This window comes from Hoplias malabaricus, chromosome 17 (assembly GCF_029633855.1).
Source record: "Hoplias malabaricus isolate fHopMal1 chromosome 17, fHopMal1.hap1, whole genome shotgun sequence".
NCBI lineage: Eukaryota > Metazoa > Chordata > Actinopteri > Characiformes > Erythrinidae > Hoplias > Hoplias malabaricus.
This window is the reverse complement of record NC_089816.1, coordinates 3,865,748-3,883,498: the sequence shown is the minus strand read 5'-3', so window position 1 is coordinate 3,883,498 and position 17,751 is coordinate 3,865,748. Positions and strand designations below refer to the sequence as shown.

General features: G+C 41.1%; 1 protein-coding gene across 1 annotated transcript in view; it reads right to left on the bottom strand.

Annotated features, from left to right (window-relative positions):
- Positions 1-16,192, bottom strand: part of cyfip2 (cytoplasmic FMR1 interacting protein 2) — a 30,393-nt gene extending 14,201 nt beyond the window's left edge. The window contains exons 1-11 of the mRNA XM_066648632.1: positions 16,062-16,192; positions 7,068-7,217; positions 6,222-6,311; positions 4,560-4,637; positions 3,690-3,791; positions 2,344-2,525; positions 1,301-1,397; positions 1,084-1,212; positions 878-982; positions 626-714; positions 79-316 (exon numbers count right to left, since the gene is read on the bottom strand). Coding sequence (XP_066504729.1) covers positions 79-316; positions 626-714; positions 878-982; positions 1,084-1,212; positions 1,301-1,397; positions 2,344-2,525; positions 3,690-3,791; positions 4,560-4,637; positions 6,222-6,311; positions 7,068-7,184 — 1,227 coding nt within the window. The 5' untranslated portion in view covers positions 7,185-7,217; positions 16,062-16,192. The remainder of the gene's footprint in view (positions 1-78; positions 317-625; positions 715-877; positions 983-1,083; positions 1,213-1,300; positions 1,398-2,343; positions 2,526-3,689; positions 3,792-4,559; positions 4,638-6,221; positions 6,312-7,067; positions 7,218-16,061) is intronic.
- Positions 16,193-17,751: the final 1,559 nt, after the last annotated feature.

The window sequence follows — 17,751 nt, the reverse complement described above, 5'->3', positions numbered from 1 at the left end:
ATTCTATATGTTTTGCATGAAAAAACTTTAATAAATCAAGGCATAAACACCAGCCTTCACATTCACATGCATACGTACCACCTCCATGACATGAGTGCTCCACTTGGAGAGCAGCTGCAGGCCCCTGAGGGCCAGGTCAAATAGCTCTCTGTACTCCTCATCGGATTTCTGGCTGTCCAGACCAGAGCCTGTTACCACCTCACTGTTACTGTAGCGTGCCAGCTCTGAGATGAAGCGGATGTGATCATCTCGGATCTGCACCATCTGCTCACACAAGTTATATTGAGGACTGATGCTACTCTGGGTGCAGGTCCACCTGCAGGTAAGCAGTGGAGAAAAGTCATAATTTAGGAAGAAAACTGCACAAGGAGCATTCCCACTAGACAGTGCTGGTGGAGAAACAATCATTTTCAAAATGTTTGTAGATTCCTTTTATAATTATTGATTCATCTACTTTAAAACTTGTGTAATCTCCATACAAAAGCATAATAAATAAAAATACTCAGTTTTGGGCTCTGGAGCAGTGGAATAGTCTAGAGTAAAACCTTCTTTGTAGAGTAGAGGACCATAAGCTAAGCATAAAGTAAATACAAACCAATTTTTAATAGTTTAATATTAAACTCACTTTGATTTGTTCTCCTCGTAGTGAGCACTCGTCTCAATGTAGCGAGACAGCTCGATCTGCATATCGCCAAAGAGAGGCACGACCTGGAGCTGCAGAGGCATTCAAACACATTAATAAAAAAATAATTAAGGACAACTATGCTTTTAAACACATAGCTCCAAGTTATATATTCACCAAAATTACCGTAGCTATTACAATACGATTGGGGTAAGTGGAAGTGTGTGTTAATATGTAAAAAAATATCAAACCAACCTTGAAGAACTTGTCAATTTTGCTGAGGTTTATCCTTTTCTTGGCGTCCAGCTTGTAGATGTTGCTGACATTTCCATCCATCAGATAAAGCCCAAAACCCATCACCTGAAATACAATGCAACATAATCATAAAAACAAAAACAGATTAACTCACCTGCATTTATAACATGGCTGATGAAGCATGTGTGTGAGAAAAGATTCTGAACCTTGAGCAGCATGTGCTTCTCGCTGGGCGTCAGGTACATTTTGTTTTCATAGTAGTCCACACAGATGTTAACAATATCAGCCAGAAGCTCCTCATAGCCAGGAATCACCTCCAGCTGCTGATGCAAGCACTGAAGAAAACAGAAATACAATTAAAAACGTACAACAAAATCATCGGGTAAATAAGGGAGAAGCTGCATGTCTGGGAACTGACTTTACCTGTGTGATTCTGTTGTGATTGGCTAAGAACATTGAGAGATTTTGGGACTCTTGGATAGACTGTGGATCTGCCATTTTTCGAAGAAACTGAGCAGCTCTATGGGGATAAAACAAGGATGAGAAATAATTAAAAAGAACGTACACTAGCTACAAGTTATAGTTAAATAGCTAAGGTGCATTACTGGTATGTCATCTTTGAGTGGGCAACAAAAAAAAATGTTGCTTTCCTTATATAGAGTATGAAAAGCGAGTCTAAGGATAGCAGGAAAATGTAAATGTTGCAGTTGGGCTTTCAGAACACAACAACTCATCTTACATCATTTTACGCTGAACCGAAGATTCCAACAGGAAACTTTTGTTTAACGTAGATTTAAATCATAAACACATAGATCATCAAAATAGTATACAGTGATCCCTCGTTTTTCGTGGGGGATGCGTTCCAAGACCACCCGCGAAAAATGAATTTCCGCGAAGTAGAGGAATGATATTTTTTTATGTATTTAACGAGTATTTGGACTTTTAAAACCCTCCCTGTGCTGTTAACAACCCACTCTTTGCATTAAACAGTCGTTCTATAATGTTTCTCAGCTGGAACTACATGTGATATCCCACCAGTTTCTTTAATAGAGTCATTCCTAAGCTGTGATTTAGCGTCAGTAAATTTCACTCGGATGTGGACGTGAACAATACATGTACTGTACGTAAGAAATACTTGTAAATGATGTATTGTGTCACCTACAGGCCCAGTCTAATACATGTAAATAATAAAAAAGCCCCCTTGAAAAACCCGCGAAGTAGTGAGGGATTACTGTACACAAAATTCATATCAAACATAATCTGTGCTTTTATTAAGACAAAGTTCGAAGGTTCAAAGGGTTATTGCTGAATAAAGGTAGATTTAAAAAACATTTTTGCACAATCAGGTCCACACCACAGCCAACACAAAGACACACCTCTAAAAGAGATATTACTAATCAGAAAATATACACGGTTCCTGAATGGTATAGTTCATTAATATTTTCCCCAGTGTGATTTTGTTATACCTTTTGTAAGCAGAGTGATCGTTCTTTACACTGCACTTCATGTTCTTGAGCTCATCCAGAACTGCAAACATGTTGATGAATTTGCCCAGAGTCAGCAGGTAAGCCTCAGAAACGAAATCCTTTCTTCGCTCAGCATGACACAGGCGCTTGACCTCACTGCAGAAACGTTCAATGGCCTTACGCTACAACACAACAAAAAAATTATTTCAGTTGTGTAGATCAAGAGTCCATTTGGCACATTTCTTGCCTTATTTTGGTGTTTTCCACAGTCACCCGGAGGAAACCAATGCAGACACAGGGAGAACACACCACACTCCTCACAGACAGTCACCCGGAGGAAACCCACACAGACACAGGGAGAACACACCACACTCCTCACAGACAGTCACCCAGAGGAAACCCACGCAGACACAGGGAGAACACACCACACTCCTCACAGACAGTCACCCGGAGGAAACCCACACAGACACAGGGAGAACACACCACACTCCTCACAGACAGTCACCCGGAGGAAACCCACGCAGACACAGGGAGAACACACCACACTCCTCACAGACAGTCACCCAGAGGAAACCCACGCAGACACAGGGAGAACACACCACACTCCTCACAGACAGTCACCCGGAGGAAACCCACACAGACACAGGGAGAACACACCACACTCCTCAGACAGTCACCCAGAGGAAACCCACGCAGACACAGGGAGAACACACCACACTCCTCACAGACAGTCACCCGGAGGAAACCCACGCAGACACAGGGAGAACACACCACACTCCTCACAGACAGTCACCCAGAGGAAACCCACGCAGACACAGGGAGAACACACCACACTCCTCACAGACAGTCACCCGGAGGAAACCCACGCAGACACAGGGAGAACACACCACACTCCTCACAGACAGTCACCCGGAGGAAACCCACGCAGACACAGGGAGAACACACCACACTCCTCACAGACAGTCACGCGGAGGAAACCCACGCAGACACAAGGAGAACACACCACACTCCTCACAGACAGTCACCCGGAGGAAACCCACGCAGACACAGGGAGAACACACCACTTCTCACAGACAGTCACCCGGAGGAAACCCACACAGACACAAGGAGAACACACCACACTCCTCACAGACAGTCACCTGGAGCGGGACTTGAACCCACAACCTCCAGGTCCCTGGAGCTGTGTGACTGTGACACTACCTGCTGCGCCACCGTGCCACTGGAATGGAAATATGATATTAATAAAAAAAAACTCCCCCTTTGTTAGTGCAAGTGATAGAGACATGGTATTTTGATGAAAGATTGAGGGATATGACATGAATGATGGTTTAATACTCCTTTCACACCTGAAAGTACATGAACTTCATGAGCTTGGTGACCTCAGGCTCCAGTACTTCAACAGTCTTCTCATAGATCTCCACTCTGTTAGGCTGCTCGTTGCACTTCACCTAAAATACACAAGAGGGCACTGTCCTGTTTCAGTGTAAAGTCAGGAGAATTCAAACGAACATTCTCTCATCCTTCACTCATAAGATAACCACCAGGTTATTGTGCAGAGAATATATGTATCTAGAGATGTGCTAAATCTACACTGTACAGGATTCAGTGTTAATGTGCCCAGTCTGGATTGTAATATTTGCGGTCCCAAACCAAATTTCTACAGTCCTGAACAAATCTTTTAAAATGTTATTCAAATATATATTTCACAAAGGTTTAATAAAAATAAATACACATTTAAAAAAAAGGGGGGGGGGGGGGGGGAGAGCCCACAAAGTTCACCTTAAATGACATAACATACTGTTTTTGTCACATTTTAACCATGTCAGTACAGTACTGGTTACCAACTTCCAGTACATTTTAAATTTGAAGGTCTTTCTCATGTAAAGGGTTAGTGAAAGTATTTGATCTGTTTATGTGATATGCTATTGTGACTAACTTGGTTAACTTGGAGTTGGCTTCACTGTTCATCTGTCGTATGCTCATACGTATACGTGAGCAAATCAATATCACAAATAATTGTACATTTTACCATGATTACGATTAACAAACTCTTATTTTGTTTTTGTATTTTTGACCCACATAATTTTGGCTTGTACTGTAAATACGGTCCAGTATTAAAGCTGGGATATTTTTCCTAATGTTGCTGGGAGCTTAATGAGGTTTTAAATACGTTATTGGATTATGAGTGATCTATATGCATTGAATGCTTTATGTACCTGTGGTATGGCTCTGGAGCAGCTCCTCCAAGTGTAGAGCATGACAGCATATTCATGTCCCTCCTCCAGCATTTCATTCTGAATAAAGAAAGACATTATAAGAAGAGACGTGTAGGTTTCTGCAGAGTATAACACACAACGTAACCTTTCTCTGAGCAAATGTACTTTCAAATCTGAAAATATACTTTCAGATCAGAAAGACTGCACTCAACCACTCAGTGGGGCCATAGTGGTTGTAAGACTTCCCCATTTAACTGTGTAAACACAGCAAATACACCAGTGCTATGTCACCACTATTAGTGCTAGATTAACACGGGAACTGCTGACAAGTAGTGTGGCACTGATCCTACAAAAGTATCTCAATACTTTGCCAGTAGAAACAGTACAATACCCCATATAATGAGTACTGAGAATGAGAATAAAATGATAAGACCGGTATTTCCAGCGAGTGCCACAGGGGAGCAGTGTGCGCCAGCAACTTTTTACCTCCTCTCCCTCCCTTAATGATTTTACGGCTAGTTTTAGTGACTTTTCAGACCTTTTAGTGAGTTATTACAAAACAAAAAACCCGACTAACACCAGCGACTTTCTGCACAAACCTTAGCTACCTTAGATAGAAGAGAATCTCCGGTAGCACAACACGTTAGATCACCGGGACTGACCATGAGCGGAAGAGACGTCTCTCTCTCTCTCCACTGCTCGTCTGGTCCAGAGACGGAGCAACACAGTCGGGTCAGAATGAGCTGTGAATGTGCAAAAATGCTGCCAAAGACACGTTTGCTTCCTTTTATGTTCAATTTATTCCTTTTTCTGAACTCCTGAACCGAGATCACGTAATTGATTGAGGTATTCAGCTTTATTCAAACAGTAAACAAGTCTTATGAACGTATGACAAGGGGCCGAAGGGGAGACTGGAGGCAGAAATGGCGAAACGTCACGTGTGGTGTCACACTTAACAAGCAGATACCAGCGATTTTGCCAACCACCCTCAGCTTGTAAAGAAAGTACAGTATTTGCGATTATCGTTTCAGTATCGGTATATATTTAGGCAAGTATTGTATTGAAAGTCATAATTTTGGTATCGTGACAACACTCCTGACGCGTTATTTTTACACTAGTAGTGTTGATTTAACACTCTTGAATTTGCTGTGTTTTTCACTTTAATCAGCAAAAACAATAAAATTTAAAACTGTTGAATGTTTGTCTAGTGATTGTGTGAATAGCACTGCTTTTCTTATGACATCAATGGCCAAAAAACACAAATCCCCAAAGGCCCCAAAAAATTTCAAGTGAAGAGGAAGAAGGCACGAATACTGTTACATTTTGCATGTAAAATATAGAGATCTTAGTAAAGTATTTTTTGGTCCATTTCTCGTGAAAGTTGACACTGTAAAGAGCAGCTGAGGTGTTAAAAAATCTAGAAAAATGTAATTGTGAAAAACGCACGTGATTTTCTTTGTACAGCAACTTATTTTTAATCAATAAGTGGCCATTGTTTTTTAAAAAAGGACAACGTTGAGTGATTCCAGTGGTAATGAATAAAATCACTCTTGTGTCTGTATCATTAAGAGTCAGCCTTTTATCATGCAGCTGTTATGGTCACATGACCCAGTGTATAAATGTCTAACCATGCCATTGCACAGAAGATGTCTCTCTACTTACCATGCTGGAGTGGACAGTGGCCTGTTCAATGTATCGGGCGATACCAGTCACAAAGGCATTTCTGTCCTCAAAGTTGGTGTCAAAGTTCGCCTTGCAGGAAGACAAAGATTACATATATTTTAAGGAAAAACCTGCATATAGTGTTGTAAAGTATATTATATTATATATACCCTATATAACAGAGTTAAGCCCAATGGGTTCACACCCACGGCATGTTTTGTTTTCTAGTCAATATTTATTTGACCAATAATTTTCTTCTGGCTGCAAATGAAATTAACAAAAGAGAAATGGAACGACACTGTGCCAGAAATATAAATATAATACAAAATAAATATAAAACATTGTTTTTGCATTTGTCCAAATTTATTCATACCATTCTCAATAATCAATCAATCTTCATAACAATCAAATGGTTCTCATATTTGCTAACAAGCCTTTCTTTCAAGTCCCCACTAGGATTTTGGAAACCTCCACTTCTGCAACCACCTTCAGGTCCTTGTTGTTGGAATTCTTCCTTGCCATTCTGGGTCTGGACTATGGCTGTTCTACTACAGGATGTTGTTTTCTATGTTAGTAATTTCTTGACCAATCTGATCTTTTCTTATTGAAAGGCCCCATGCCACCCAAGGCCATGTTTTTCTGCAGACTACCCGATGTTCTCCTACAAAATCTAAATGTATATGCTAGAACGAAGTACTATGTGGTATACAAGTGCTCATGCAACAACCGGTCAATTGTGGATTTTATAGAATTAATTTTTCAGCCCTAGCAGAATAAATACACAATGATACACTGATCAGACCTATCTCACAGCAGGCCTGGTTCTGGATGTGCCCTTGTCAGTACCTGGTACATGATGGAGGAAGGAGGTGGCTCGATGCATGGCTGCTGATCCGGGAGCGGAAGCTCCTCCAGCAGGTCCACATTGGACAGGGCATCTTCCAGGGTCACGTGGGTTGTCATGGCGACGCAGGTTCACTCACAAAACAGCCCAGTCTGAAACACACAAACAGTGTCCTTAATATTCAGCACAGATTAACTCGAGGCTCAACTGGCTGCATGCCCAAAAACAGCTTAAAACTAGTCCTAAAAGACAGTGACAGTGATGGGGATTCACCGTTAAGAAATCAGAGAGTTCCAATTCTGAAACCTTTGTTTACAGACTGTTGTAAAAGAAATACTCAACCTGTATGATGAATTCTTCATTGATTTGTAATATTAAACCATTGGACTATACAACTTCATATACGACTGAATTTTATAGTTTATCAACACCACATTAGATTTTGTTGCCAGTATCTGGCAATGCTGGCTGTTTTTGTCTGTTCCATATGAAACCCTTGGAAAAAATAAATCCAAAATATATATATATATATATATATATATATATACTTTATATAAAATGTTTTAATAACAATATGATTTTTCAATATTTCAATATATATAATTTACATCATCAGTCACTGACTGACGGTCATTACAGGACACTGCCCATTTCACTGCTCTCAGTTTTAAAGTTAGTTTAAAAATATTAATACTGACAAAGCCAAGAGGTTTGTGTTTAACGGTAATGTCATGTTTCTTGTTTGTTCTGGGCAGTTATTCTGTGGCATTTATGTTGTTTATATTGGTATCGGAATTGTATCATATCAACTGAAATTCGATACATAAAACATACACATACAGAATATGTTGAAATATGATGAAACAATAAGTTATTGTTCTATTCATCGTCAACATTTTGCCTAATAATTTGAGATTGCAATGGGCTTATTAAATGCAGAAGAATACATTACATTCTCAACTAGAACAGGTAGAACCATGCAGAGATCAGGATAGGTTACATAAAAAATACAATGGCTTGCTTATTCCAACGAAAAAAAAAAAAAAAAGCAACAACAAAACAAAACAAAAAAACTGAAAACAGGAACTTGGGGAGGAACTCAGAGCACAGTGCAAACGGTAAAGAACACCACAAACCTTTGTGATAATGAGAGAATGGTGAAAACACTCACATGAGTGGAAAAAAAAGATGAGGCACTTGATTAGACAAACAGAAGTTAACTGACAAAATTAAATCTTTACAATTCTTTAAAAAACAATATTATAATTATTTAAATTCTCTGTGGGTATGTGTTTGTCTGGGCTTTAGAAATATTTACAGTAATAGTTTACCATGGTATTACTATCAAGCCCCTTCTGAAAGTGGAACAACCTGTGCATCCTGCACCCATTTCAAAATCAAGGATGTGACAGAGATCCTGTGCTAAACATGCTTTATACATGGCTGGCTCCATGTCAAAGACCGAACCCTGGGATCATAAGCAGATTCATTCATGCAAAGCAATGTAATTCCTAATCTCATCTTATTACATAGAGAAAATCCAGGATGCAGTACTTTCTGCTAAGGAGAAATTTGGAGGCACCATTAAATTACTGATTTATTTGTAAGTAAAGACTTCTAGATCTTTTACTACTAAAGAATGTTTCTGGCTTTAAAATTTTAAAGCCAGAAACATTACAGTCTCAAGTCTGTGTTTATGCTTGGTACTCCAGTCAGGTGGCTGGAGGTCAGCTCAGAGACTGTGTGCCTGACCATCTGAAGTGAGCGTTTTGGCCTCTGATCTAACAGCGTGGCTGCGAAAGGGCAGAAACTAGGCTTAATTATGAGGATAAAGAACAGAGAAGCAGGTGTGGCTACTTTGACTGATTCTTTCTTTTCTGATCCTATCAGAACAACCGCAAGTTAAATCTGGATGGCCTCTAGACTGAATGGTTCACCTAAATACACAGGCACAAACTGTCCTAGACCTAACATAAAATTTGATGCCCAGAAATGCTACACTACAATTTTGAAACATCTCTAATTGGCAAGCATGCGTCAGATATAGAGACTTTTCAACAATTTCTATTAGCCACAAACAGAAACGCCAGTGCTTACAAGACCTTTAACCCAATGAGGAACAGGTTCATTTTCTGTTCGTGAACCTTTTTTTGAACATAGTAAAGAGTTATGGTGCAGTGGACTCATTCATTCATTATCTGTAACCGCTTATCCAGTTCAGGGTCGTGGGGGTCCAGAGCCTACCTGGAATCATTGGGCGCAAGGCGGGAATACACCCTGGAGGGGGCGCCAGTCCTTCACAGGGCGGTGCAGTGGACTCTGCTTTCTTATTTGTAAACAAAAGAACATAAAAAAACAAAACAAAACAAACAAACAAACAAAAAACAGTAAATTGCTACGTCTACGTGGTTTTTGTGATAGTGTTTAACTCGAGTCGAGGTGCGTCTTTTTTTCTCCGCTGATCTCGTTCGCCAGCTCATGCAGCACATGTGTTTATCTCCGCTGAATGGAACTATTTTTCCTCACGGAAGGCTGATAAACAAACAAACACATTTTCACAGTCATCTTTATCGTAACACCTAATAATAAACGGTGGTAACGAACTGTGTTACTATGAGCACAGCACACTAGTGCCAATATCTCACGTTATAGCACTCCCTCATGTGTATTATTGCGTAATTAGCTTGTAACATTGGTAATCTAAAATGCACTATATTATTCAGTTGTACTTATTCCATACTTTGAAAGGGAATGTATTCAAAATGAACGAGCAATTCTGGACCAATCGATGAAAATGTCCTGCCCCCAGTAACTTTGATTTAATCTGTCAGAGGATTTGTGGAAGCCCATGGGGAAAGCAAATTAATAACAATGTTAAAAATCTCATGAATGAATAAGTGTAAACATGTTACAACAGGACGACAGTTCAAAATATGTGGCCTTTTTCACAAAGAAGGTGGAGTTTCCTGACACATACTCAGGCAAAGTCACTCAGCTGTGACGGCTCTCTCACAATGCAGAGCATAAATTAGGCAACAGCAGGTGCCTTACTTTGATTACACTAGTGCTTGTGGGTCTCATTTCAGTTGGTGCAGGCCTGGTGCTATTTCCAAAATGGACTCCTTAACATACTTTGAAGAAGTTTTAGTTTTCTTTCAGGTTAATGCACTGAATTCATCACAATTCAGTGTGTCATTAACAACATTCAATATACACTACACCAACCAGCCATACAATTACAACATCATCCTTGTTTCTACATTCGTTGCTCATTTCCATACAAGTTCACTCTGTAATTCTACAATTATAGACTGCAGTCTGTCTGTTGTACTGCAGCCTTCAGCCAACTTTCGCCTTGTTCTTCAAGGACCACAACACAGTGGGTAAGTTATTTTAAGCACAGCATTGACATTGGGGTTGTGGTGGTTTTTCAGTGTGTGTTGTGTACGAAAGGATCAGACAAAGCAGTTCTGTTAAGAGGACTGCTTTGTTAAGAAGGAGAAGTAGTTGTAGATTCTTAATCCCCTTGGGGAAGTTGAGATGCCGTTTGTAACCCATTGTGACCATGAACAAACATTAGTGAGCAATTTTTTCTCACACTGTGATACGAGCACACATACACTTGAAGAAATTAACAGACAACCACAGCAACCATGGAACAGTTGGGGTAAAGCGCCTTGCTCGAGGGCACCTGAGCCATGAATGTTTGTGGAATGAAAAAGATCTGTTCCATCATTTCCCATGGCCCCACTTTTTCCCTGCCGCTCTTGAGAATCAACTCACCAAACTTCAGGCTCATGGCACACTTTTCTAATCTGAAGGCCACAGCTGAACAGTACAAGTGTTGGACTGAGAACAGTCCGCCAACAAAAAAAAAATACCCAGCCAACAGCGTCCGGTGGGTAACACCTTGTGACCACTGATAAAAATAATATACTGACGAACACAAAATGTGCAGCAGCAGAGATGACATTACATTAGGACTAGACACAAATATTAAAACAATGCATATTCATTTGTTGGGTAGGTATTCAGTTATTCATTATGAGATTCAGATATATTTTATTTACTCATTTATTGTTACTATTGATAAAGATGAACTGCAATATGTAGTGACATTCGGAGTTCCTGAGAGAAGCAATGATGACTTAAAGATATGGTCCATAACGCAGTCCAATTTTTAATTAGCTGAAAACTATTTGAGCAAGATACTGACAGCAGAAACACAACCTTTCCAGTGCTAACATCTAAAAACACAGTCCTATAAATAACACTCCATGTTCAGGCTCTTCAGCATTAAAGTCCTTGTATGAATGAAATTAATAACATTCTATCAATATATTTTCTTCCTTTAAAATAGTGAACTACTTACAACAAAGTGTGGCAATGACAAAGAGCATTTTGTCAGCATTGTACCGCCAGTAAGACTACATCTACAAAGCGCTGGTTAACCTGTGCATACAACACGCCCTAAAGAGAGGCTAAGTAGTGAAGCTGTGTTGTGAGCCACGGGGGGGGGGGTATCTACAAGGTGGATCAAACAGGTAGGTAAGTCTAAAGCATCTTTCACAGATGCTTTAGAAACAGAGAGAGAGAGAGAGAGAGAGAGAGAGAGAGAGAGAGAGAGAGAGAGAGAGAGAGAGAGAGAGAATTAGAATATAGAACGACAGACCTAGTAAGACGACAAGGCTAGTGTCAACTTTCCCACACTGCTGGTTGTCTCTCAGCACAAAGAACTTTGGCTCAGCACTACTCACATTCCTATATGTTATGTATGCTTGACAAAGCCAGAACCACTGACCTGAATAAACACACATTTAGTCCTCCAATACACCACCCTTTAAACAGACTGGGTAACTATAAATTCTACCATGTAGTCACTAATTTGAGATTAGAGACGTAGGGGTTAGACTAATCCTTGTCACTTCATTGTAACTGGTCTTTTTAAATACAGATGCTTTCTCAACTTCAATATGCATCTGAACAGCAAATAAAACCAAGGAGGGAATCCCATTTTGTGTCTAGGTCTGTAAAAAATCCAGTCTGAAATGGTATAAATTCACAGGTGATACCGTTAACTATATATTTCTTTGTATATTTTGTTTGCAAATTGTGTGAGGCTTTTTAGTTAGTGTGCTTTTTGTTGCAACAATGCTCCTCAATGCAATTTGAACCTGCTCATTTATTTGACTGTCATAAATAAATAATAATAATAATTCCTAATACTGGGGTGTACCTTATTAACATTACACCACCCAACAAAATATTCATTCATTCATTATCTGTAACCGCTTATCCAATTCAGGGTCGCGGTGTGTCCAGAGCCTACCTGGAATCATTGGGCGCAAGGCGGGAATACACCCTGGAGGGGGCGCCAGTCCTTCACAGGGCAACACAGACACACACACACATTCACTCACACACTCACACCTACGGACACTTTTTAAGTCGCCAATCCACCTACCAACATGTGTTTTTGGACTGTGGGAGGAAACCGGAGCACCCGGAGGAAACCCACGCGGACACGGGGAGAACACACCAACTCCTCACAGACAGTCACCCGGAGTGGGAGGTCCCTGGAGCTGTGTGACTGCGACAATACCCGCTGCGCCACCGTGCCGCCCCCAACAAAATATGGCACAGCCAATAAGACTTTGTAATGGAAATATTTGTTCAATATACAATATAAAGACTGAATTGGTAAACGGTCAAACGATTTTTTTGTTTGAAACATCAACTGAAACTCAAGGTTATAATATTGCATTAGCTGTGAAAAGCACAATGTGCCTCACAGATCACAGAGTATGGCACTCTTAGGAATTTGCCTCAAGAGAGCAAACTCAAGCACTAGGCCCTAAAACAGGCTTAAGCACTGTTGCAGAGTACAGAAAAGTGTTTGTTTTAATGAGGCGGCATGGCTTCAGTTATCTCTATCATAGAGGCTTTATCATGAAGCAAGAGCAGGCAGCCTCTCCCCTGATTTGCATGCTGCCGTATTCACCTCCAGCAACGGATGTAAGGAGCAGGCTGGATGGTGTTGAAAGAGCAGGAGACTATACAGAGATCACAAGGCGCAGAAACTGAGCCTCTGAAAGCATGACATGTTTGGGTCATGCCACTCAGCGGGACTCCTTGTCTGCAGGCCTGACTCATAAATCTTTTTCAACAGAAAACCTCAGATATACCAGCTGTCTGTTCGATAAATAGCTCTCATATATAGACGAAACATAGCACTGCTTGACACGTTATAATGTCAAAACTTAGAGATATGCCCTTCTAATATTTCTATCTAAATAATGGCTATTAATTTCTTCTGTGAACGCCTTAAAATAGAATGTTGCAGTGAGGATTTGATGGCACCATCCCAGTGATACTGCTGTGTGTGTTTTATATTCATCTGCTTCTCAACTCGTGGGTCTTAATGTGTTAGGAATGAGTTTTGAAGTAACACATTTTTATTTTAAATATTTAGCTATCCAGTGTCAGACATGTATTTTGATAAACATGCATAAAATATGTGCAGTTAAGTAAGCTAACTATTACCATAGTAATGCCATAGTTAGCTTATAGATTTTGATTGAAAGGTGACAAGTAAAGTTTAAGTGGGTCATGACTTAATGTCCATACGAAAATGTGGGTCCAGTGGATGCTTTTATTTGTTTCATGCTTTAATTTGGAGCTGATACACACTGTGCCCAAAGGGTACCCTTTAATGTAGCTAAATACACAACTGATATTGAGTTTTTACAAACCATTTGGGCATATTGTGAATGGCAGTGCAAATATACAAATTCTCTCAGCATCATTCAAGGACAGAATAGGATTACCGTAAATTAAGGTGGGTTTCCCCTGGGCTTTACATTTAAAGTGAGCCCCACAACAATTAGGCTCCACTGGAAGTTGCAATTGACTGATGAATAAAATGCAGCTTATTCACATTCTGAGCTTAAAGCACAGTCCTGCAGTCGATGACTAAGCTGATAGCCGTCGAAAACTCATTTGTTTCTCATTGTCTCAGTCATAGAGGCTGATGAGTGGAAGCTGTTTTGTTATATTGGGAAAGGTAAAACATCAGCTTCTTTAGTCCCTGAAGAGCAGACTATTAAACAGAGATGCACAATGACAGGTTTATATTGGTATAAGCATAGTTTTGTATTTGATTTGACAAAGAATTACTTACAACCAAAAATATTTGTTAGTTTACTCTGATTGTAACCCAACATACAATGATTGTCATTGAGAAGTTTGGTGTGTTCTCCCTGTGTCTGCGTGGGTTTCCTCTGGGTGACTGTCTGTGAGGAGTGTGGTGTGTTCTCTCTGTGTCTGTGTGGGTTTCCTCCGGGTGACTGTCTATGAGGAGTGTGGTGTGTTCTCCCTGTGTCTGCATGGGTTTCCTCCGGGTGCTCCAGTTTCCTCCCACGGTCCAAAAACACATGTTGGTAGGTGGATTGGCGACTCAAAAGTGTCCGTAGGTGTCAGTGAATCTGTGTGTGTGTGTGTGTGAGACGCCCTATGAAGGACTGGTGCCCCCTTCAGAGTGTGCTTCTGCACTGCGCCCAGTGATTCTGGGTAGGCTCCGGACCCACCGCAACCCTCTATTGGATAAGCGGATATAGAAAATGTATGAATGAATGATTAGCCAATAGCTCGTCAATAGCTAGTTAACGCTTGGCAGTGAGCACGGTGACTTCTTATCTTTATTGTCCAAAGAAAAACATTTGTCTCCATTTTGGTTTTCGTTTACTACATCATTTTATCTTAGTATGTGTCCTTCACACTTTGTAAAAATTTCAGAATGAACAAACCATCAGAAATGCTCCAAAATGACTGAATAAAATCCTTTTAACACTGCCTTCAATTTAAATGAGTTTTTCCCCTCTTCTTTTATTCAGTTACTATTTTGGTAATACATTTTTTCCTTTGGACAGTGACACTATGCAGCTCCTCCAGATTGCTCTATTTTGTTTCATGTGTTTCTATGGTAATGACTCAAGCTGTATGTACACAACTGAACATCATTTAATGTCTCTTGAAAGTAACGAATTTAAGTTATAAAAGGACATGTTGAACATGTAGAAAAATGGAATATCATGCCACAATCCTCATTAGAACAGATACTGTATGAGGTTATTTATAACCATATTTGTGGCCAAAAACAAAATAGTTCTGAGATGCCTTACAAACTAGCCATATTTTCACATATACAAAAAAAATTAGGTTATTATTTGCCTAGAATGTTATGTTTATTTTTTCCACCACTAGGTTTACCCCACTTACTGCCTCACAGCCGGACATAATGGAGGCAAGTCAAAACATTTAACCTGTAGCAAGTGCCAGACTTAAAGAAACAGAGTCAATTTTTTTGGTATTTGTAATAGAATCATTTTAGGAGCTTAAAATCTACTATTTAGAGCACCTTTCAAATGACAGGGGTACCGTTAATGACCGTTATAACAGCCCGTTAGCTAGGAAGCTCTAGCCTAGCAGTACATAACGTTTCACTGTGTAGCACAGAGAAGGCAAAAATAATTCATTTAACTTGTTTATTTTTTTATAAATAGCGCTCACGAATGGAACAAGAGCACAAACAATATCGTAACACAGCTCGAAAACGTTGAAGAGAACAGTTAAATGTGGCCAGCGCTATTTCGCATCACCAAACGGCAAGTCCTCCCTTCACCCCACCCATAACGGGGAATGAAGGATGCTATCAATGAGGGGAATGGATGCGAAAGAGAGCCTCCATATTCTCCGTGATATGAACACAAACCAGAGCAAACCGTCCACGGAATTAACGTCATTTTAACGTCGAATAAAAAGCAGTGAATCGCAGAAAGGAGCGGTCTTTCCTGCTTTTCTCTCAGTAATAAAATGACGGCGCTAGTAGCAGGTTCAATCCCCTCCCGTCGTGTAACGCTTAAGATGAGCTGCCTCCATCATTTCTCTCTCCTCCTTGTCGGCCGTTAAAAAGGAGAACCCACAAATATCGGACCTACCTTCAAATATCATGTCCGCACGAAAATTACTGGACGAGCCCAAGCGGCGTCCGAAACAAGCCGGGGAAGGCGTCTCTCCCCTCGATCTTCAGTGGCAGATGCTGTCGGTCCTCCGCTAATCCGCCCCACACACAAAGAGCAGAAAATGGCTGCAAGTGCATTTCCTTAAAGCGACCACGGCCCATTTACAGACTCTCTGCTCTATTCTTGTCTCCTACCTCTCTCTCTGAGTCACAACTCTCTGTACTGTAGTCCTCATACTAATGTTGGCGTTTATCCGCAAAAGCAGGATATAGATATATAAATATATAGTATAACTTATTCAAAGTTGTTTAAAAAGTAAGTACACTTTATGTACATCACACGTTTCATATGGTGGATATGGAACAGCCCATTTTGTTGAATTACTTTTAATATGCAAGACTACAGGTACAAACATCTTAAAAAATATTTTTAATATTCACGATTCAGAGGAAGATTTAGCGCTATTTTCCCTAACTGACCCACAAGTTCATATAGTAACATATGTAAAGTATTATACTTATCCTAAATGCCTTAATGTGTGACATTAAATGCACATAGTTGTGTTCATTTCATTCATTCATTCATTATCTGTAACCGCTTATCCAATTCAGGGTCGCAGTGGGTCAGGAGCCTACCTGGAATCACTGGCGCAAGGCGGGAACACACCCTGGAGGGGGTGCCAGTCTTTCACAGGGCAACACACACACATTCACTCACACACTCACACCTACAGACACTTTTTTGAGTTGCCAGTCCACCTACCTATGTGTGTTTTTGGACTGTGGGAGGAAACCCACACGGACACGGGGAAAACACACCAAACTCCTCACAGACAGTCACCCGGAGGAAACCCACGCAGACACAGGGAGAACACACCACACTCCTCACAGACAGTCACCCGGAGGAAACCCACGCAGACACAGGGAGAACACACCACACTCCTCACAGACAGTCACCCGGAGGAAACCCACGCAGACACAGGGAGAACACACCACACTCCTCACAGACAGTCACCCGGAGGAAACCCGCGCAGACACAGGGAGAACACACCACACTCCTCACAGACAGTCACCCGGAGGAAACCCGCGCAGACACAGGGAGAACACACCACACTCCTCACAGACAGTCACCCGGAGGAAACCCGCGCAGACACAGGGAGAACACACCACACTCCTCACAGACAGTCACCCGGAGGAAACCCGCGCAGACACAGGGAGAACACACCACCCTCCTCACAGACAGTCACCCGGAGGAAACCCGCGCAGACACAGGGAGAACACACCACACTCCTCACAGACAGTGACCCGGAGGAAACCCATGCAGACACAGGGAGAACACACCACACTCCTCACAGACAGTCACCCGGAGCAGGACTTGAACCCACAACCTCCAGGTCCCTGGGCCTGTGTGACACTACCTGCTGCGCCACTGTGCCTAAACCAATTAGGTTGTTCATTAGGTTGATTACAGGGGACATATTACACCCCTATTCACTGAACTTTTAATGAAACATTTGTGACGTATTAGTGGCACAGCACAGCAGCCCCACTGTCATGGGGTTGTGGGTTCCCACTCTGGGTGACGGTCTGTGAGGAGTTTGCTGTGTCCTCCCCATGATCGCTAGGGTTTCCCCCCATGGTCCAAGAGCACAGGTCGGTAGGTGGAT